General features: G+C 36.9%; 1 protein-coding gene across 1 annotated transcript in view; it reads right to left on the reverse strand.

Annotated features, from left to right (window-relative positions):
- Positions 1–5,831: 5,831 nt before the first annotated feature.
- LOC126484173 (F-box only protein 33) overlaps positions 5,832–23,440 on the reverse strand; it is a 77,150-nt gene continuing 59,541 nt past the window's right edge. Inside the window, exons 5-7 of the mRNA XM_050107581.1 lie at positions 22,654–22,849; positions 22,448–22,572; positions 5,832–8,274 (exon numbers count right to left, since the gene is read on the reverse strand). Coding sequence (XP_049963538.1) covers positions 8,140–8,274; positions 22,448–22,572; positions 22,654–22,849 — 456 coding nt within the window. The 3' untranslated portion in view covers positions 5,832–8,139. The remainder of the gene's footprint in view (positions 8,275–22,447; positions 22,573–22,653; positions 22,850–23,440) is intronic.

Consider the following 23,440-nt stretch of genomic DNA (forward strand, 5'->3'; position numbering starts at 1 on the left):
ATGATTTAGTGGGAAAAGAAGCAGGCAAGGAAAATAATTTCAAGAAGAACTTCAAATTTCTTCTACCATTGTCAACTCTGAATCCCTTCACGGACATTCCAGAGTTCCCACCAACAAAGAAATGGAAACAGCATCCTCTGACAATCTGAGGAAGTAACAAGAACATTCTTCTCATATGGCACACCTGCAACCTGTTAATATGGCTGAACTATGGACTGCAAAACACAGTGAACATTCACCATTTGCACAATGTAGATAGTATCCCTGAACATGCACAATACAAATGATATATCTTTTACAGGAAGGCAACTTTTTGATGTATGATTAACTTGCATTTCCACAAATAAATGCCACAAAGTTGTGTACAAACTACTCACTTGACATAACCTTCCATAGAAGTGGTGTCACATGAATTTCAAATTGCCCACAACAATAATGCTATGAGAAACACCTGTACATCAACAGTATGTCCCCCTTGTCAGTTATACTCTCCTGATTCCTCTGGCAATATGCTGAAATCCTTGCAACGTGATGGGAAGATACTGGAATGTCAGTGAACTAAACCTAAGGCCGAGCATTCATGTGGTATAGGGAACCTGTCTTAAAAAAAAAAAAAAAAAAAAAAAAAAAAAAAAAAAAAAAAAAAAAAAAAAAAAAAAAAAAAAATATAATAATAATAATAATAATAATAATAATAATAATAATAATAATTGTTCACAAAGAGTGAAAAAGGGGGGGGGGGGGAGAGGGTGAGCTCTAAGAAAGAAGAACACAGCTATATAGGCTTTATTTGCAAATCTAAAAATATAAGAAAAAGTAAACAGTAAATAGCTGAACAGTTCTAAGAAAGAGAGCATAGCAACTCACCTCCCCAACCCTTATCAAATCACCCTGTTTGCTAATTAATTAGGCACACAACTTACATTTGTGGCACAGAATACACTGCCTGTGTGCAGCATGTGCTGCACCAACACAAAGTAAAATGCCAATGGAATGATGTATTAGTAACCATGAAAGAACATAATATATTTAACCTCGGAACTTTGCAAAGCAAGAAATGTATTATAGGCTAAAAGTGACATTCCTATTTTGTGTAATCAGTGAAGGGTCCTCTTAAAAATACATTTGAACTAGAAAGCACAGTGCAATAGAATAGTTCAACAAATACAGATTCTTAAAACACTTTACACATGTGTCTATGTATATTTATTACCCTGTGGAACTTCATCTCTCATTTTATGTGCTTTAACATTAAATTGTTAAAGACATACCTATATAGCCCCTTATCAACATGAACACTGTTATACTCACTGCTCGCAACTTTAGATGTGCCCTCATTAAATGTCTACATAACACAAACTGTCTCAAATAATATTTTTTGAGAGATGTTTACTTCAAAATGAGTTCTTGTAACGGCAATGAACATAATGATATCTAATATAATAACAATCTATATACAACCATTAGGTGACCTATCAATTACTTATATAGAAAAAATATTTTGTTAATGGAACTGCATTTTATGAGAGTAAAGAACTAATGAAATATGAGACAAAAGTGGAGTAGGAATGTTGAAAACTACATTTGCCAAAATTATCAGTACTGCTGGAGTTACAATAATATTCTAAGTCAGGCCATAACAGAGGTAAGTACTCACAATGAACTATCCAGAGTAAGCATATTATCACCAAAAGAGTATGGGCAATAATTGCCAGCATCAAACACTTGGCTCCCTGAGACAACATTGAAATCAAATGCTCAGTATTTCTGATAATAGTAATACCAAATATGTTCGCTATACTAATCTTAATGCAAATCATTTACTCTTTTGCCAAGAACAATAACAGGGCCCATAACTAGGCACTTCAATAGCAGTTGGCAAAACAACTCGCCATCACTTCGCATTAGAGCGAACATGCAAACTGTTGGAATGTTTAATAAATTCTTGCAGCTGTATACACACTTATCTGCCCCGAGCCCCTCAGTTTCTGTAAACTGAATATCACATCGTATCTTCATTTTGTCTAACTTACTTTTAAAATAGCATTGTTGCTTTTTAAAGAGGGGGGGGGGGGGAGGGGGGGAGAAAAAAAGAAAGAGAAAGAGAGAGGGAGGGAGAGACAGGGAGGAGGGGGGAGGGAGAGACAGGGGGGAGGGGGAGAGGGGGAGGAAGGAAGAGAGAGAGGGAGGGGGAGGGAGAGAGAGAATTTATTTTTGTAAATTTTAAGTGAAAATTATTTAACTAAACACTTTCACACTATTAGGTAATCAAAGACATTTTACAAGCACAACATTTGAGTTTTAATGTCTCATGTATTCAGCAGCAATTGATGTGTGTGTGGTTAACACACTTTAAACAAATTATGCTGAAATTGAGAACTGATGAAGAGCAAGGACATGTGAAGGAACAAACTTCAATGAAGGCAGACTGGACCATTAAGAATACAAAGAACATGAGATTTTTGATCTGTAATTGTCACTTATAATTCTTTGAAGTCTTATGGAGGCGGCACTTGGCTATTGTGTATGCTGGTTGGTTCAGGAAGTATAGCAACTTCATTGAGCACACTACCCACTATAGCATTGATTATCTTCTTGTCATTCTTATGCAACTTTATTTTTCTTGATACTTCATCAGTCAATTTTTAATCTTTCAACAGAGTGGCATATCTAAGCAGAACTATTGCTGTAATTAAGTGGAGCTATTGTTATCCTGCTTTATTTCAGAAGCTACACATTAAAAATTGTGTTTCAGTTGTTCCAGTCTAAAACTTTTACAACATTTTAAGCTGGAAACACCTGACTGTGTACTATACAACAGTACTGCTACACCAACTATACACAAGGTTGACAAATATATAGGACAAGAGAAATTCACAGATCTAAAATACAACAGACATGCATTTTACATACAACAGCAACAACCGCATATGGATAGAAGAGTTGAAATGTTAATATGAATTGTACCCCACAGTTCAAGGACTGTGCTAAATCATAAACCTCTGGACTGAATTAAGATCATGCAGTTGCACAACCTATACAATCTGATTACTGTTCAGTTTCTTTCAATCAACAGTCGGTCGGTCAGTCAGTCAGTCCGTCATTCTGGCTCTTTGCATGTTTTAATGTACAAAATTTGCTGAAAGTTCGTCTGAGTTCATATTTCCAATATAACCAAAATTTTTCTACTATAAACAAATGTTGCCTTTTTAAATCCAAAACATTTCACTGGATCAGTTCACAACTTTGATACTTAAGTGTCACAATTCTTTATGATGATATTTCACTGCACATTTAATCTAATCTAGGTTCTCATCACCTAAAAATGTTACACTAATCAAAGGATATTAAAATCTTCCAGATACATAGAATGGCAACACACGTGAAAAGCACCATTGTCAGAATGTCTTATTACACGAGCCATCCACAAAAATCCAATCAATCACTCAAATACAAGAATGTCTCTACAAGAAAACTGCACTGCTCCCAAAACACACACACACACACACACACACACACACACACAAACACACTTAGAGAGAGAGAGAGAGAGAGAGAGGAGAAGAAGAAGAAGAAGAAGAAGAATACAACTATCTAAGCTTCAGCTTCAGTTTTTACTCTTTTCTTTTTAAGAAACAAGTGCTGCAAGGAGAAACAGCGTGAAGTACAAATGTGTTATTTATAGAATATATATGTACTGTCTGAGTAACAAATACAGAAACCTACATACATTAGTGTGGAGAAAACCAAATGAAAATGGCTTGGATGCAAAAAATGCTATTAATAGAATAACTGTGAGACAAGAAGGCATTTCTCCTACCTCACAAAATACAAGGTGCCATAATGGGATCAAATAGTTTTATTGGCAGGATAATCTCTACTGATCTGATATGTACAAGTAAATAAAGGACCCCATAACAGGATATATTCCTTGCCCCCTCTGCATAAAGTGTTCTAGTAATTTTTACAAAAGTCAACACATAAACCTGTTAGTTATCACACTGCCATCATACTTTTATTACGGTATTTCAAATTTACATTGTCCATTTTGATGGCAATTATTTAGCATCTCATATTTTTTAAAAATGTTCTAGTAGTTAATCACAGTTATTATTTTCTACACCTCTCCATTTCTGAAATCAATCTTAAAAATTCACAAGGACAACTATGAAAAATCAGTGCTCTATTACTGCAGTAATCTACATGTAAAAGCACATGTGCACACGCGAGCGCGCCCACACACACACACACACACACACACACACACACACACACACACACACACACACACACTCTTTTTATTCATTATAACTGTTATTAACAAAAAAACTATTTTTTGTAGGTACTGTCTGGTCCTTAGTGAATAGCTTATTAATGGCGAATATCTTGTTTCGTTGGCTACGGGAAGACATGATACATGTTTTTATTAATCAATTATTTTTCCCAGTACAATCAACTATAAATTTTAAGCTGTCCAAAGAGAAAATTTCTAGCCAACCATTTCCTGTTAAGTTGTATGTTTATATGGATGAGTTAATACATCTTTCATACAGTTTCTATATGTATAAAAGGTAACAATAGGTCTTTTACCTCGTACAGGCCTGACACTGACTAGCGAAATACAGTACAAAAGATAAAACTTCGCAACATCCTTTTAATGAAAACAATTTTGTATTTTTCTGTGCATCCCATCATCAACTACTGATACCGATGTAAACAGCAATCACATTTATATACACCACAGCTACATTTAAAATCATAATTACACAGATTTCACATGTGCATTTGTAAAGATGTCAGGTACTTCTCAACTCACCATTCCAAAGAGCAAACAAGTCAAATCTTCTATAGTCTAATTAAAAAATGAAAAAAAGACTTCTTGGAATGATGATTTACAAAAGTTAGTAACAAAAATAAGGCCCTCTATATTCTTATATCCACAAATGTTTGAGGGATACATGCTATCAAGGCATAATACTGCTGTATATTTCTTTACTAGTGAGCTTCCTAATACTGATGACAAAGTCTTTAAAGATCGAAAGTGATGCCTCACTGCTCACATTCATAAATGGAACGCTCACAGTATGTACTGATGTAAATTTAAATCACATACAAATATCATTAAGGCATCTTCTTAGAAAGGATTAATAAAAAACCAATAGATGTACACACACTGAACCTTGTAGTTATAAAAATGTAGTGATTCAGAACAATTCCAGTAACAAAACGGTGTTCTCTTTTATTCTAGTTTTAAGTCCCGCTGTCTAATAACTACAATGTACCTGATGTGCACCCTTCAGTTCAGCTGAATTCTATTAGCTTTTTATTCTCCATGTTGCACAACCATTTATGCTCACCACGGTTGTTTAAATACATCTCCATACGACATAAAAATTCTGCAGTGTGCTTGTACTTTAGGATCTTTGATCTTTAATATATTTTCTGCTTAAAATTTACTTTTCAGTGCATTATGTAAAATATGGCAGTATGGTAAATAAAAATAAATTCTCTTCTAAATGACTCTTTTTTAGAATATGGAAACATTAAATGGCTACAAGGTTGAGACTGATACATAAGAATGTCATTGAACTCAACTGCCAGCTGCCCCTGAGCATTTAATGTCATGTGAACCACAGTTTCAGTCTGTTGTGCCATTGTGGAATTTAGAGTTGCAGTGTAGGTAGTATTACAAATATTTTATTGTTTTATGGCACTTTTCAAATAGGTAATTGTTCAAGTGTTTGAAGGTATGTGCATTTGGGGGGGGGGGGGGGGGGGAGAAAGCAAGGGGGGGGGGGGGGGGAGTGTAGGAGATCAGCAAAAATCAAATTCACTTCAATACTTTGGAACAAGTGGAAACACTGCAACATTAAATTTATACTTTTATAAATGAATATCTTATCTTCAGCAATAGGCAGACAATAGCTGAGCTCTGATGTTCTACAAACCAGTATTGATTCTTAGCCCTATAAATGAAATGTAATGGAGGGTGATAATATGAACTAAATTAAGCTATTAACTTATATGAGCAACACCAGTAAATTCATTTTCAGTACTTTTTCTCAAAGTAAATCAGTAACATTTTATAGGAATGGGTACAGGTGTAGGCAATTTCTAGTTGCTGTTTTCTAATTCTTATCAAACCATGGTTCTTAATATAATAAATCAGTCTTTCTTGGAAAGAACACATTACTTGTGTATAACCTCAGCAGTCTACATTTTTTTTAGTACAGTTTGCAACAATATTTATTGAATCTAATTGTGTATGTATGTATGTATGTATGTAAATGAGTCATATTTTCTCCATTATGTAGTGTGCCTCCAGCATTTCCTGACTAGATGTAACAATCAGGTGTCTCCTGAGATTCTATAATGGGCAGCCAGCAGGAAGAGAGCACTTGCATCATACAATTTCTATTTAAAACCTATTTCTTATAATCTCCAAACTTTAATGTTTCCACATCTCTGTATTCCAATACACTTATTACTACACAATATTAAAAGCACTTTTATACTCAACACACATACAACTACTTTAAAAGCTGCATCCGAGGCATGTGGAACTTCACAACTGTTGTTTACAAACAGTATCTCATAAACAAACTGCATCAATTAAAAATATATAACTGTAAAGGACATCAAAATAGGAAACGATAACGATCAAACACACTACAGATACGTTTATTCATAGTATGCACCTTACAGCTCTGGACGTGACTTAATGTTATTAGGAAGGGGACATCTTGCAACCCCATTAGTTTGCTGTTGAACTCTAATTCCTAAGATATCACAGATGTTATACACCCAATGCCTTGAATGACATAGGCAATCATGTTAACTATATTTAATCTAAGACATTTCTCAAAATATTATTAATGCAGACTTCCCAAGTGTCAAAAACATCTACATTGATCCCAACAGTATAATTTTGTGACTACCTTTGTCACATTGCACAGACTCAATATTAATAGCTGGCAAAATGAAACAGTCTTTGTGCATTTGTTTTACAATATTAATCCACACACCTTCACTAATATAGTGTACAAAATGTTCTCAAACTTGCACAGAACTGCTTACATAAGTCTTCGGTGATTATTGGAATGATATATTATACACCCTCCTTTTAACTGGCTCCTGAACCCAACAACTTAACATTAATGGCTTAGTGGTTATCTTTCAAAATCTCAGGCACAGCACCATAAAAAAGTACATTTCACTACATCTTTCTTCATTTAGACTAGTGGTTGTAAATAAATAACTGCTCACTTCCTAAGCCTTTAAATATCTTCCCCAAGGAATGCACATATCTTCTGCAAAACAGGTCTGATGAAGATATAAAAAGTACAATGACATGCTTATATTTATAGCATGCAAAACAAAACAGGAGAGAGAAGGCTATGTGCTCAAGTTATGCACATACAAGTTAACTGCTTTAATAATTACACCTGGAACCCTGGCAAACATTACCACAGTCATTTAACTTAAAACAGTTGAGACAAACAAATAAAATGTTTCAGATGCTATACATTGATTGTAGCTCATCTCAGTTGACTCTGTACACTTTTCTGATACAGGTGACAAAATTGGTCGTGTAGGAATACATAAATAACCATAACACTGTATTCAACATAAAATTCTGTGTCCCATACATATACCGAGACCTGTAAGTTTTAACAATTTTTATTTGTCGATTAAATGGGAAAGTATGTAGACCATTTTAAATTTATCACAGATTGTACCAGGAAGCCTCCACAACAAATAAAAGTTGCTTTCAGGAAATCATCAGATAGACAGGCATGCGTGTAAGCTTTATGCCCTATTCACAACCAGTTCAAATGACTCCTGTCGATATAATCACCAATAAAACTGAACTGTATTGTTCTTCTTGACAATAAAATATTTTGCTCCAAGTGACCACAGAGTAAATGTTTTAAATTTACTTAAAAGATATACCACATTGTATCTGCAGCAGCTCATATTTGACAGCGGATTACAGATTCTTGCAGTGAGCAGTTTGTGTTGACCACTAAGTAATGCTGCAGAGTAAATGCCTAGATGCATGAGGTGCTCTTGCTACAGTATGCATATTCTACTCACAGAATATTAGCTGAGCTGAGATTTCCTACAAGAATAGTTTCATTACGCTGTTTCAGTATCTCTCAGTACCTGCAGGATGTACTCATCAGAATCCCCCAGGATAGGGTTGAGTATAACCTCAGGTAATGTAACATCGTCCAGTGGGGCCCAGGTTCTCTTCAATTCTCTGCTGATTTCCTGAACACAGAGATAGACAGTATTAGCTCCAACAGGCCACTACTCAGCGTGTTTCATAAACATGTGGTTTGTTGTTATAAAGATGGCAAGTTATCTTGATTTTACAGAACTGTTAGGTGAGATACAATTCCTTACAAAAGAGTGGAAATGAACGAGATTTTTGAAACAACATTAACTGTTTGCAGATAGTGTATAATACAGATACCGTAAGTTAATTTTACCAGTAGATCTCTGTGCAGAAATTTGCACCAATAACTGACTAACAGTACTCATTCCACAAGTGAAATGGTTGACTTAAAATAATGAGATTTATTTATGGATGATGATTTTATCATCATTGAAAAATCATGTAGACGAAGATGAGAGCCATAGGTCTCTTTCTTCTCGTGCAATGATACTACTACAGTTGCCTGCTATTGCTGAAAAATTATTAGGAAAGAAAAGTACATTAAACTTTGGATCACAGAAAATCTTGAGACACTGCAAGTGGAAAGTTTCTGCTGTCAAATCTGCAACTGTAGAAATAATATTCACACTTTTCTGTTATTTGAAGTGGAAAAGCACATTACACTGATTGAGTAGTGTTCCCATTAGAAATTTACTCACATCAATGACTCCTTTGCTTTAAACACCTTAAAACATTAGACAATAATCAAAAAAATTTACAAAAATGCATCAGCAAAATATGGTGGTAACTGTGACCATAATCTTATAATAATTAGGATGGGTTATAAATCAAATACCGTATTAAAGACATTTAATAAAATTTGGCAACCAGAAATTAGTATGCCACAAGCAATCTCACTGTGGCTAGTCCATCAAAGAGCAATGCTCTACTCTTGAGCATGCAACAACTTCTGTCAATTAAACAAATGGAAGTAGGATGTTCATTCTCATGTTCTTGATACAACACATTGTAACTAACTCCCATTATCACTCATCAAAAGGAAATTACTGCCAGTGCGCCAGCATAAGCCACAGCAAAAGGTATCATGAACTCTGCTATCTATCAGAACAAGTCTTCTGATGCCTCTTCATACCCATACAGTCACTGTAATGGACTGTTTCACGTACAAATCAAAGAAATGCTGCGCGTTAAACATTTTCTCCAGATATTAATGCATTGATTGTCAAGCTAGATACAAAATTGTGGTTTGTTAACTAATGCAACATTGTTCTCTAAGTGGGTTCAAAATGGCTCTGAGCACTATGGGACTCAACTGCTGAGGTCATTAGTCCCCTAGAACTTAGAACTAGTTAAACCTAACTAACCTAAGGACATCACAAACATCCATGCCCGAGGCAGGATTCGAACCTGCGACCGTAGCGGTCTTGCGGTTCCAGACTGCAGCGCCTTTAACCGCACGGCCACTTCGGCCGGCCTTTAAGTGGGCCCAGTCAATTATATTCATCTACCCAGTATCTTAGGCGAAAATTGTTTCATGTTACTAATGAGAATGTGCACTTTTAGTCCATCTTCATGAATATTCTAACAAAAATTATCACTTTTTAACAATATAATGTAGTTTGATAGATAAAAAATCTACACGCTAAACAACAGCAGAACACACACGTAAAAGAAGATTATACTCATGCAAACTTTCTGAGCTCGTGGCTCCTCCTTCCAGCAGAAGGTTGAAGAGGAACGGTTGGAGAGGTTTAGGAAAAGGGGTACATTTTGGAAAAGTCATCCAGAACACCAGGTCAGCAGAGATTTACCGCACTGGATGAGTCTTTTCTTCTCATCCTGTTTGGTAAGTTCCCCCTGACCCAGGGTTCTTAGTGACTTTTCCGAACTCTACCTCTTCCTTCCCTTTCAACCCTTCTGCCACAAGGAACAGCCTCTGGCTCTGAAAGCTTGCATACAGAAAACCTTTTTTTTTTTTACATCATGTTCTCCTGTCACACAGCTTGGCGAGTAGAAAAATTGTATCATATGACAATATCAATGACTTGGGTTCACTGGTAGTGTTCTGGGAAAATGCTATCGGTCTATGAAAGAGACTGCTTACAAACACTCATGCATCCCATGTTGAAATATTGCTGAAGCGTGTAGGACCTGTACCAAATAGGACTAACATGTGGTAATTAACGTATACAAAGAAGGGTTTGCACAAATGGCGAAAGATTTGTTTGACACACTGGAGAGTGGCACTGAAAAACCTGAAACAGTAGACACTTTTAAGGACACGTGCTAATCACCCGATAAAGTCTTCTTATGATGTTTCAAGCATCACTACTCAGTGAAAAATACAGCATCACACTACAGCCCTCTAAATATCACTCCGTAATGAAGTGAGAAAACACAATTACATTAATTATAGTGAGCACAGAGGCATTTAAGCAATTATTGTTTCTGCACCCCATACATGAATGGAGAGGTAAGAAACCCTAATAACTGGTACAATGAAAAGTAGCCTCTGTCATGCACTCCACGGTGGTTTGCACAGTAAGGCAATGAACATAGATGGATGTTAAGCGTGTAATATTCTGCTAGATACGTATCTACATATTGGTTTACACATTAGTATTAACCAGTTATTTTTAGCCACAGGAAATTTTTTAGTGCCTGTAAAACATTTGTGGACAATTCCTACGAGCAAAACAAGACAAAATATTCGCCTGAACATATGTCCTACAATGTGTCAAATTAAAATATTGAACCATGTTTCCTTATTACAATGTTTTGTTTATGGCCAAGGCCATAACTGAGCACAATGTTATCTTAAACTTACATAACACTCATTCAAGGGCAGTTTCTAATATTCGTTGATAACCCTCAACACTGATTTGGACTCATTGCACGGCACCAAACCAAAGAGGCACGCACGCTAAGATGATGGTTTAAGAGAGCCGAGTACTTCAGCTCTCAGGCTGCATCTTTTATTACTGCCAAATACACCCTTAACATTGCAATAACATGTCATTTAGGCATGATGGGGCCCAGCACGATACACCTTCAACATAAACTTTTTCAAGATGTAGAATCAGATACTGAGCTGAAGCGCCTCTTTTCCATCAAAATTTCATTACAGATAACTGGATAATCCGTGAAAAATCTGAGGTTACTGTAAGTATTGCCTGCAACGTCGTTAATACAAAACATGAACTGCAAGGCTTCCAATACTTCCCTGGGACACACACGAAGTTACTTCTATGCCTGTCAATAACTTTCCATCCAAGCTAACAAGCCGCACTCTCCCCACAAAGAAATCCTCAATCCACTGCCGCATCACAGCACAGGTTCTACCACCACCAAGGTTGATGGTATAGCCTGCATATTACTGTTGGGATGCTGATGATGTTTGGTGACGTCTACTGTGTCACCTTTAATGGAGTGAGATGGAGAGAGTCTTAGGGTGCTCAGCACAGGTTATTCTGGAACGGAGAAGAAGTTGTGATTTGTAGGAAGTGAATAGGGGAGAAAACACTGAAGGATTCATTTTAGGAAAAAAATATTTTGAGAGTTATTTAACCCTATCCACAGACATGGCCTACAGTAGCTATATATGACTGCAGTTCAATGAATACACACTACTACAGTGTATGTTAGGCCTTTCGAGCAACTCCCAGTACCTTTCACTTTCAGAGACAAGCCCTATGCCTGCAACTCATTCTGACAATAGACAATCAAATACTTTTATCACAATTGGATACAAGTCTGAGACACCAACTGTTCTTTCCAGTAGTCTGAAACATCAGGTATTACTCATTGCGAACTCAAGGTAATGGCTGTTGCTGGACACTGATTGGAAACTCATTTGTCTAGAATGTGTACAGTCTTCACGGTGTCTTACTGCATCATCATCATCATCATCATCATCATCATCATCATCGAAGTTTCATTCTATAGCAGCTTCGAGGCTTGGCAGTGGCATTGTTCCTGACAAGTACTCACAGCAACCGCTTCCAGGTGAAGTCTCCTGTCTCGTGGCACTGACTACTTCCAAATGTCACTCTTCACAGCCTTCAGTCCACTGCACTAGGATTCTTATGCGAGTTTCTACTGTAGAGTTGTTTTCCGCTTGCCCTTCTGACGGTCTTCCTAGGACTGAGATTTCTCCAGAACCTTCTCTAGCAATATGGCTGCGTGCCAGCATCTGCTCGTCACTGTGGCGCCCAAGCTCGTTGTCCACATTGGCCATTACAGTTTTGTAGTTTCCTCTGCTGGCTTTCCGCAAGTCTTAATTTCATACAGAGAACTGGTTCAAGTCTAGACACTTGTCTGACACCCCATCTCGCACGATGTCTTCATATTACTCTTAATAAAGTTTCACCCCATCCTTACATCCATGCCATGCCTTCCACTAATAAAATTTGATAGCCATGACACTAGTAACAAATCTGACTTTATATCCCATACAATCATATTTTCGATAATAAGCATGTTTGTGAATGTGTTTCAGTAGTCAAGAAACACTGCAACTACTCGACTGCCTCAGTGCATGGCAAGTCAGCATGTTAGGTGATACCTGACTGCCCTGGTTCAAGCCAAGTCAGGATGTGATCTGAAAAAAAGTGAGAGTTGGGCTTTGTGTTATCTGTGAACGGAGGTGCTGCAAATAACAGAAGGCATGAGAAAGCAATAAAGTTTATTTTTCCGTAAGCGCCGACAGAAAAAGAATTATACACAACTCTGGTGGCTAGGCTGAGAGCAGCAGCTGTGATGGAAAGTAACAAAGTCTGTGGACAAGTCCAGAGGTCAGGTTGCTGCACAGTAGCAATCCCAAGAAGGTCACGTACTGAGCAGAGCAGAAGTCCAGACAAGGTTGACCCAAATGGCGAGGTGTGGAGGCAGCAGTAGTAGTGTAGTCCAGGCCGAGATTGCAGAGTGCGATGCCACATGCATGTATAAGAGCCCTGATGGTATACGAATTCAGCCGTCAACAGCAACTTTGGCACAATGTCACTGGAGCAGTGTCAGTATGTAGCTATTTCATAAGGGTAAACAGGCCAGTGTTGCTATGATACTGCGGAGGCAACTACAGACAGGGACCACTGTGGACACGGTCTGGTTCCACACCTGCACTGACTGGCTGAACATCACTGTGTGTGGGCCACAAGTTCCTGGCTGTGGATTGCACAATGTGTGACCCGCGGTCGTGTGGTGGCAGGGACGCTGTTGCAGGCACTGATTACAGGTTTCATAAGATTGACATTTCTGGAATCCATTCTGGTTAGTATGAAAGTCACTCTGTTTGAGATACCACATTACATTTGTACTCTGAATATTTTCCAAGATTCTACAACAAATGAATGACAAGGATGTTGGATGGTAGTTTTGTGGGTCACTTTTTGCAGCCATTCTTGTAGACGGGCATAACCTGTACTTTCTTTTTTTTTGTTTGAGGGATCTACTGTATATTATAGCTGCAACAAGGACTCTGTTACAGTCTTGAGAGCACGTGGAACATGCTGGTAGTTCTGTGGCCTCCCTTTAACAATTCTTCCAAGATCATTAAATGTCTGTATGGAAGTAGGTTTTGGTAAGCAGGAGCATCCAAAGGAATATTTCTGTTCCACGCAAACACAGTGCACAAAAAGTGCAACATACCTAAAAAAAGCAGAGGAATACCAAATAACTTTTTTTTTAATCAATTCGTAATCAAGCACATCTTGAAAATCTAGGTGCAGGGGCACTCACAGCTTAACTAAATTACTTATACAGAAAACACTGTGCAAATAATGGCTACAGAGCCCCTTCCACTTATTCCAGTAACTGGACATTGTGGCAACCCTCAATGCCGAATTAGTTTGTAAGCCAATATCACATTGATCATGAAATTCTGCTACACAAGCTCAAGTATTGTGGCATGAGTGGAACAGTGCACAAATGGTTTCATTCGTACCTAACTGGAAGAGTACAGAAAGTTGAAATAAGCAGTTCTCGTAATATGCAAAGATCAGCACATTCCTCAAACTGGGGAACTATCAAGAATGGGGTTCCACAAGGGTCGGTCTTGGGTCCTTTGTTGTTCTTAATATATATTAATGACTTGCCATTCTATATTCATGAAGAGGCAAAGTTAGTTCTCTTTGCTGATGATACAAGTATAGTAAGCACACCTGACAAACATGAATAACTGATGAAATTGTCAATAATGTCTTTCAGAAAATTACTAAGTGGTTCCTTGTAAACGGACTCTCACTGAATTTTGATAAGACACAGTACATACAATTCCGTATAGTAAATGGTATGACGCCATTAATAAATATAGACCTTAATCAGAAGCATCTAGCTAAGGTAGAATATGCAAAATTTTTAGTTGTGTCCATTGATGAGAGATTAAATTGGAAGAAACACATTGATGATCTGCTGAAATATTTGAGTTCAGCTACTTATGCAATAAGGGTCATTGTAAATTTTGATGATAAACATCTTAGTAAATTAGCTTACTACGCCTATTTTCACTCATTGCTTGCATATGGCATCGTATTTTGGGGTAATTCATCACTGAGGAATAAAGTATTTATTGCACAGAAGCGTGTAATCAGAATAATAGCTGGAGTCCACCCAAGATCATCCTGCAGACATTTATATAAGGATCTAGGGATATTCACAGTAGCTTCTCAGTATATATACTCTCTTATGAAATTTGTTATTAACAACCAAACCCAATTCGAAAGTAATAGCAGTGTGCATAACTACAATACTAGGAGAAAGGACGATCTTCACTATTCAAGATTAAATCTAACTTTGGCACAGAAAGGGGTGAATTATACTGGCACTAAAGTCTTTGGTCACTTACCAAATAGTATCAAAAGTCTGACAGATAACCAACAAGTATTTAAGAAGAAATCAAAAGAATTTCTGAATGACAACTCCTACTCCATAGAGGAATTTTTAGATATAAATTAAGAAAAAAAGAAAAACCAAAGAAAAAATTATTTAAAAAAATTTAAAAAATAAATAAAAAGTTGTTATATTAACTTAATTATGTTGTTAAATTAACTTAATTATGTCATGTATTGGAAAATCTGACTCGTTCCACATCATTACGAAATATCGTATTCATGATCCATGGAACTGGTATTAATCTAATCTAATGCGATCTTCAAAATATGGCAACAAAATGGGCAACTTCTCAAAAATTTCAGAATGCCTTAAATATCTAATTGTAGCCTCCCCCCCTCCCCCCATAATAACAATGAGTTACAATGTCAACATTACAGATCATACGTAAAGAGCAACAAATCGTTTTCTTCTTAAATTTCCAAAGTACTAAAGCAACAAGACCCTTAAGTTTATAAACAAGTTTCTGCAAAGATATTTCATGGTGATATTTCAGTGTTCGCAAGCCTGATAAATATGAATAAAATTACATATCAGTGCTCCAAATTAGCTAAAAGGGAGAAAAGAAGTTAGTTTAAAGTTCCATGGATCATTTGTATGATAAATCATAACTGAGTGCAATGAGTCATTCTATATTTACATCATCACAAATTTTTTGTACATATGGCTACAGACTGATCATTTACAAGAGTTCTGGTACATTCACTGTACTATCACTGGGCGATTTTTCTGTATGAAAGCAATCATCAACACTCAAGAATAAATATTATCATTAATTTTTATACTTTACTGTCATTTATAACTTCTCCAGAACTTCATCAAATGTGTGAGGCGGTGGCCTGTTTCAGGCCTTTCTGCTCACTTTTTATCCTATTTGTATATAAAATTGTATAGAAGAATTCTTTTGCTCCATTTACCTTCCAATTCAGTTTTTACTTGTCAACTTTTTCCCTGTATTGCACACTGATTACACGAGTAGTTAGGGGGTAGCTTGCAGTAACATAAGTTATCCACCTCTGTACCAAACCTAACGTTTCCTTCTTGCAAAATGTTTTTTCCTTTTTAAGGATACAGGATACTTTTCTGGCTCAATATTATGTAAAAATGAACACCTATTTCTTTCAGGCACTGTTTATAATGTGTATCTTTTACAGCTTTTTTGTTGATATCAGTTAATGCAGCACACTTTCTAAACAAATTAGAAGTATTTTGAATATTTTTGAACCTGCTTAAAGTTATTAAAAAATTACAAAAAAAATGATGCACTTTTCCCCAAAATGCTTCCACAAATTGAGGTACCATTTAATCCAATGTTATACATTTGAAGGAGACCACATTATTACCAGATATGCATGACATGATGACTGAGGTGCTAGACCTATTTAATTCCACCTATTAAGCATATTACAAGGATAAAAAATATCATATCTTACATTTTAATTTTTATAATATTTTTCCTAGTAAAAATGTTTTTTTTTTCTATAATTTAGTTGATTCTGCAATAAAGCTTCAGTCTACTACATACGTATGGACTACTGTAAGATACAGAAAAAAATTAGAGCAATGCTTTATAAACTTTAGGAAATATTTGTACCCGAATTCTGAAAAACACAACTTGCGGGAAATTGCAAATGAAGATATGAGTCCAATTAAACTGTGCCTCAGAACATTCCTGAAGCATAGTCTTCATCCTGCAGCATTTCTTCATCTTCAAGCTTCCTCTTGGCATTCCTTTTGGCAGTTCTTGCTTCTTTGGTAACTTGAAGAGCGAATCTTTCAGCTTCATGCACCCATTGTCTGTCACACACAAGCAGTTGATCTTTCATATTAGAGCCACATTTTATGCCTAAATTTCTCAGGATTTCCTACCTTCCTATCACTCCATCATTGAAACATATCACTGCATCCAGTACACCAACTTTTAACGTATTTAGTCCTACAAAAACATTCCTGGGCAATCTTTCCTATATGCAATGGCTGAAGTCGCTAAAAATTGGTTTTATTTCATTCATAACAGGCTCAGGAAGAGAATACTTATGATGGTATATCTGACCACTTTCTTTTGCGTTTTGGTAACCACACCAAGAATCTGCTCCTTTAGGGCAAAGTCCATGAACAGGGTTGTCATCTGTGGACAACTTATGAAAGTAGGTGGCCCATACAGCTTTTCTCATGGCTGTGACATCATTCAGAGGTGCAGATCATCTAATGGCCAGTCCATAATAACTCTGAAAGAGGTCTATTTCAGTTTCTGTCAATTTGCCTCGGCCAGACAGAGATTTTCCATCAGATAGCAACTTTCCTTTCATTTCTCTTCGTAGCTTCCTCAATCTAGCACCCATCCTCTTTTGCACATGTCCACAACACTCCAGTTTTGTCGCCAAGGTATCACCATAAACATTGAACTCATTAATTTTATTGAAAGCTTTAGAGTCCCCATCACCTAGGTACCTCATATATCTAACGTTATAAATGGGCACGACCTCTGAAATACTTTTAGAGCTCCATCACACTCCATACCTCCACTGTAACCATCATAATTCTTAGAACACTGATGTTCAATATGTCCAGTGTTACAATGGCAGGTGTGGCAGTAATTAGGTAAGCACCCAACATCAACAACTTTTCCATTCTCCAGAGAAGTAGCACTTACAACACCATTCAGTGAACAATGTCCTCGATGTTGCCATGTCCCATCAAACGCAATAGAAATGTCCCTGGTTCCATGAATATTTACAGTTTCTTCTACTCCACGTTTCATAGATGCTTTAGACACAACCATCAAGGCACCTAAAAGTATTTTTAATTAGGGAGGAGGAGAAAGGTCCATCAAACCACAAAACGTTTGAGCAGCCTTTTTTCCTTTTCCTATTGCACGCATTGCATCCACCAACTTCAAATTCACATAATATGAGTTATGCACAATGTTCTAAGTCATTTTCGATGTAGATTTATTGCAGGATCTACACAGAACAACTAATTTTGACGCTAAACCCTTCCTGCTACTTTGTTGTTCAGTTATTTCCAGACAGGCTACACCATCATATTGTTTTCATTTCGCCACTTCCTTTATCAAAGAAGATAAGATGTCCACATCAACGACAACAAATCCACTACAAACAGCGTCCTTGTTAACACAAAAATTTGAATCACCAGGAGGTGTGCCATGTGGGAGTTTATTCCCTGAAGAACTGATACATACGTTACTTGCAACAGTGTGGCTTGCTTTGTTTGTGAAATGATTACCACGGAATTTCCTTTTAATGAATTTGTTGATGCATGTCATAGTTCATATTTATTGCACACTAAAGGATATGTACTTCCACAAATATATGTAGCACTTGAGCAACAAACATTCAGTAACACGTGAACAAACTGCTTCAGCGAAACAAAAGTAAATACTAGCAAAGATAATCATTTACAGACGCTAAAAACCTGCACTGTTACCAATATATACAATGTATCATACGTATAATCGTTGGAAACAGAAAGTTCTCAGTTCTTTTCGAAATAATACTGGTTTCTGTGACAGAAATAAAGGGGATGTGGTGGCATACATGACTGTAACTTTAAAATTTGGTGTATACAGGTAATTTTTCATTTGAAACCCTATAATGTATACATCAATGTAATCAGGAAAGACTACAGAATTTAACAAAGTCATTACAAAATTTAGATTTTTCGGCCATTGATAAGTACCCTGAACCCTTAAATGTGTGTGGTCTCTACCATGGGAATTCCTTTTTGCTGGGGTGGAAACAAGAGGAACTTTCACATGCTCTGGACAAGTTGCCAGTCACTCAGAATGCAGGTTACACACTAGCACACTGTATGGAGCATCGGGTGAGCCTTTCAGGGATTCTCCTCTTGGCTCAGTTCCTGTGAACAATTAACAGCAGAACAGAAGACTGGTGACCTCTATAGCAGAATGGGAAATCACTGGTGCAAGGGGGTGAGAAGTACACTACCCCTTATCTTGCTGAGTGTGGTCTCCAGACAATTTTCCTCAAGCAAAATATATACCCACTTGTGTGTCTGTAAATTTACAAACTTTGCCCTTTCCATGGGAACACCGTGCAAAGCACAACAAACTTCCCAGAATTTCCAGCACCAAAGTCTAGACATGTGAGCTGGCGACACTCGTTTTCTGTCTCAAATGCACACTTACCTCATTGGTGGATACATCTGCAACTTTGTGGTTGGCGCTACAGAACAGATTTCCAGATCCATGATTGGTAAAAGCCCTTAGACCCTTTCTGGGACTGACTACAAAAGATGGCACTGGGTGCCTATCCAGGGTCTGAAGCAAGGCTTTCAAAAATTGAGAGAAGCATTTGTATTCTGATTCGAATGACTACTAGGTGATGATACTCTATAGACTCCACACTCTCATGTGTTTTTCTCGACTTCGGTCTCCTGCCAAGTCTTAAATTCATGACCAGTAATCAGGATGATGACAAGATCCATGATTCGCAGTCACATTGCATCAGCTCAGCAGCAGTTAGCAGCTACCGCAGTTTGGCAAACTGTGACTTGCACGTGACTTCCATGATGACAGTCTAGGTAAGACCGCATGTCCAATGAACAATCCTGATTTCAAAAAATGCGATATGTTGATGGAAGAGGAGTTCAATCTTCATTTTCTATTTTTAGTCTTCCTAATTTTATCTACGCACTTCATGAACCAGTATGCAAGGTGTTCTGCAATCTAATTCTTGCGTCAAAAGGGCTCTTTTCCATCAGCACTAATGTTCATTGGAACCTTGCCCGTGTGGTGATTTTCCTTCTGATTCTTCCTTTATTCACTGATCTGTTGCGTACTGTGTTCAGGTTCATACACCTTTCCTTGGGTAATTATATAGTTTTTCAATTACGACTGAAATCTTAATTAATGTCCTTTATATGTCTGGGGACCATCACGACCGTAACAGTCCAGCATTATTCTGGTGGCAACCTAAGAACCTTCATTTTCTTACCATTATTCTATTTCGATTATGCAAATTGTTTTATAACCTTGACTTTTGTGTGTCCTGAGTGATTTTACACACTGTTTCCATAAACATTATTCTACCAGATCAATCCATAATTCAGCAACTATTAAGATAAATTATCCAATTTAAATGCCCAGATCAACCAACCGTAAACAATAGGTGAGGCCCCTGATGAGTTTCAGGAACTTTTCAAGCAACGTTTTCCAATATGCTGGCAGTGAATTTTTCAAGTAGCCAGTTAGCTTCATGGGTGGGTGGGGTGGGGGTAATTCATGATTATATATGATCTGGGGTGACTGCTTTCAGCATCCATCTAATCTGCATATCCAAGATATACCTAATGAGCAAGAGATTACGTTCACAGCAAAGCCGACTTCTGACAAATTTATTATGCAGTATGTACAGTAATTCCCTGACTTACACTAGCCAGATTTAAGCAAATCCACATATTCAGCTCGCGAAAGGTTCTGACATGTTTTGTGTGGAATCATTTTATGCATGGAGCTTACTTGACTGATCAATTGCACCTCACGTACACATGACCACCATCTCAGACCGAGCTGCCAGACGTGCTGGTCATGTGTGTGTGAGAGGTGTGGTTGCTTGTGTGAATGACTATATCTGTGTGCTTTGAAATGGAAAACTGATATTATTAAAGACTTCAAGGCAAAAATTAAAATTTGTGAATTGGCAAAGTTTGATCTACTGGATTTACAGTCAGAACAATTATAAAGGGGGCGGGGAAACTCTAAGCTGTGAAAAATGCTCCATCTTTGAATTCAAGTTATCATTCGTAAATGTTATGGTATTGTCACTCAGAAGAAATGGTCCTGTTGATCAGCACAGTATCCTCTCACGCTAAGCTGGTTTTTGAGAGACTGAATGAAGCTGGGGAGATAAAAAGTTTAGAGCTCATAATGGTTGGTTTAGCCGATTCAAAAGTCATCGTAACGGGCACAGCACTGCAGATATTGGAGAAGCAGCAAGTGCTGATAAGGAGACCATCACTCTGTCCAGCACTATACCAGCCAAACCATATTCAATGTAGATGAAACTGGTCTGTGCTGAAAGAAGATAATTGAAAGAATTTTATCGTGCATGAAGAGAAAAAAAAATCTTTCCAGGTCTTAGAGCTGCCACTGACAGTGATGGTTGGTGCAAATGCAGCTATTGAATTAATTAAAATCTCTTAGTGATTGCTCAGAAAAGCCGAGAACTTTAAAAAGCACATATAAAGCTGGACTGCTTGTGGTTTGCAGGTCAAATGCTAAGCTTGGATGATAGCTTAATTTTTTGAGGACTGGTTTGGTCATGACATCATACCTTAAGTCTAACATTATTGTTAATTAAAACAAATCTGATTTAAAGTGATGTTACTAACTGACATCACACTAGGTCATCCTATTGTTACTCTAATTTCGACCCAAGTTATAAGTTGCATTTTTGCCATCAAATACAACCAGACTGCTTCAACCGAGTGACTGTGGAGTCATTAAAACATTTAAAAATTGCTACAAGAGGTGATCATTTATGCATCTACATGAAGCTACGAGAAAAACAATGAGCTCTTTGTTAAAGACTTTTGGAAGCAATTCAATTTTTTAGATGTCAATGAGAATTATTGGACACTTTGGAATGAAATTTCACAAAAGACCTTTACATGGTGCCGGGGAAAAAAAAACACCTCTTACCTTTCTTGTTTTTTCCACCAATGAAACCCAACCCAGGGTATAAGCACCAGATTCTGATCAAATTGATAATCTGACTGAAGAAAAGGTTGATCCTGCCACACAAATTTAGAGATGGATGCTGATAACATTCAAGAACTGCTGGTTTCACACAGACCACCAAGAAGATCAAATAATGGTTGCAAACTTAACAGAAGGTCTCAGTTAAATTGAAAATGGGCTACAACTTTTAAAGATTCCAAAGCAGTGCACATTTCTGGTACAAAACAGGGAAAAATCTTTGCTGCATGCTATGAGGAAATTTTGCATGATTAAAAAAATTTGACTCTTCAGATGAAATTATTACATTTTACGAAGCCTTCTACATCACAGTATCTTGGGTTTAAATTGTTTCAATGGACAATGCTGCACTGGAATATAATTTGTTTTGTTTAATGTTTTATTAAATATTTATCTTCTAAATTATATTCTTTTCTCTAGTCTTTGGTCGCAAATGAATACAACTTGTATTTATTGAAATGCAAAATTGGATGCTGACTTATGTGAAATTGACTTACACAGTTATCATTTGGTCTCACCTATCACGTAAGTCTGGGAATTACATTATGTTAATCCTGATAAATGTAAATGTTTATTAACGGTTTTAAATTTTTTCTATGTGTCATAAAACCAGGCTAATTTCATTTTTGCTGAATACTTACAAATTCCAGGGCATCAGGAACATCAGACACGCGCAAAATGTCTTGTGCGTGGATTTCAAATTTCTGCAATCCACTACCTCTCAGCCTTGCTATGGCAATCAAGTCATCCTCATAATACTTGTAGCCTGGAAATTATTTCAAAGTAGTTATGAAATACTGTTTGGTGGGAAATAAAGAAAACTAAAATGAAGTGAATGAATTCTAACCGAGGAAGACCAGCTCCTTCAGTTTGGTACACCGCCAAGCCATCATTACCAGGGGATCAGGCTGAGCAATAGGTTCCACAGATGGCTCTACAAGGCAGAAGCTGTTGGAAGTTGCACCGATTGAGTCAATCCACCACAGCGATTGCAGAGTGTTATAGTACCAGAGTGAAATCCGTTGCAGTGCTGTGTAATTCATCTGTAACGCAGCAGGAAAATTATCACTCAGTGCAACAATTTATTTCTATTATAAACATGAAGGAGTATAGGAAAACTATCTTAACTACTACAGATGGATTATGGAATGGAATGTTCCCAAAACTGGCATTCTTGTGTAATTTAATTATCAATTAGTCAAATGAAATGAAGAACATAAATGTTCTAGAAAGAGCAACAAAAATCTTTCTGAGATAGATGTTAGGTTTTGATTGCTCAAGTTACAATACCGCAAATTTAGTGTACACACATATGTGCTTCAATACAATTAATGACTGGAAACGAGAAACGGTGATAGAGTGAATAATTTGATTTTTCTTTTTTTTCCTCTCCTGTAAACTGCTAAATGTACAATAGCTAGTAACCTGAGGTAGGTTGGAAGTATTAGAGAAGCCTCCTTGTACTCCAATTACTGACACCAGATTTAGCAGTGTGCAAGTTCCTTTCTTCGTGGCATGAGGAACACTGACTGTGCCAAGCATGTCTTAACATGGTTGTAAAAATATTTTAACTGTTTCTCGTTTGCTTACCTACAAGCAATAGTACATTTTACTTCATTTGAGTTATTTTTGAT

This window comes from Schistocerca serialis, chromosome 6 (genome assembly GCF_023864345.2).
Source record: "Schistocerca serialis cubense isolate TAMUIC-IGC-003099 chromosome 6, iqSchSeri2.2, whole genome shotgun sequence".
Classification (NCBI taxonomy): domain Eukaryota; kingdom Metazoa; phylum Arthropoda; class Insecta; order Orthoptera; family Acrididae; genus Schistocerca; species Schistocerca serialis.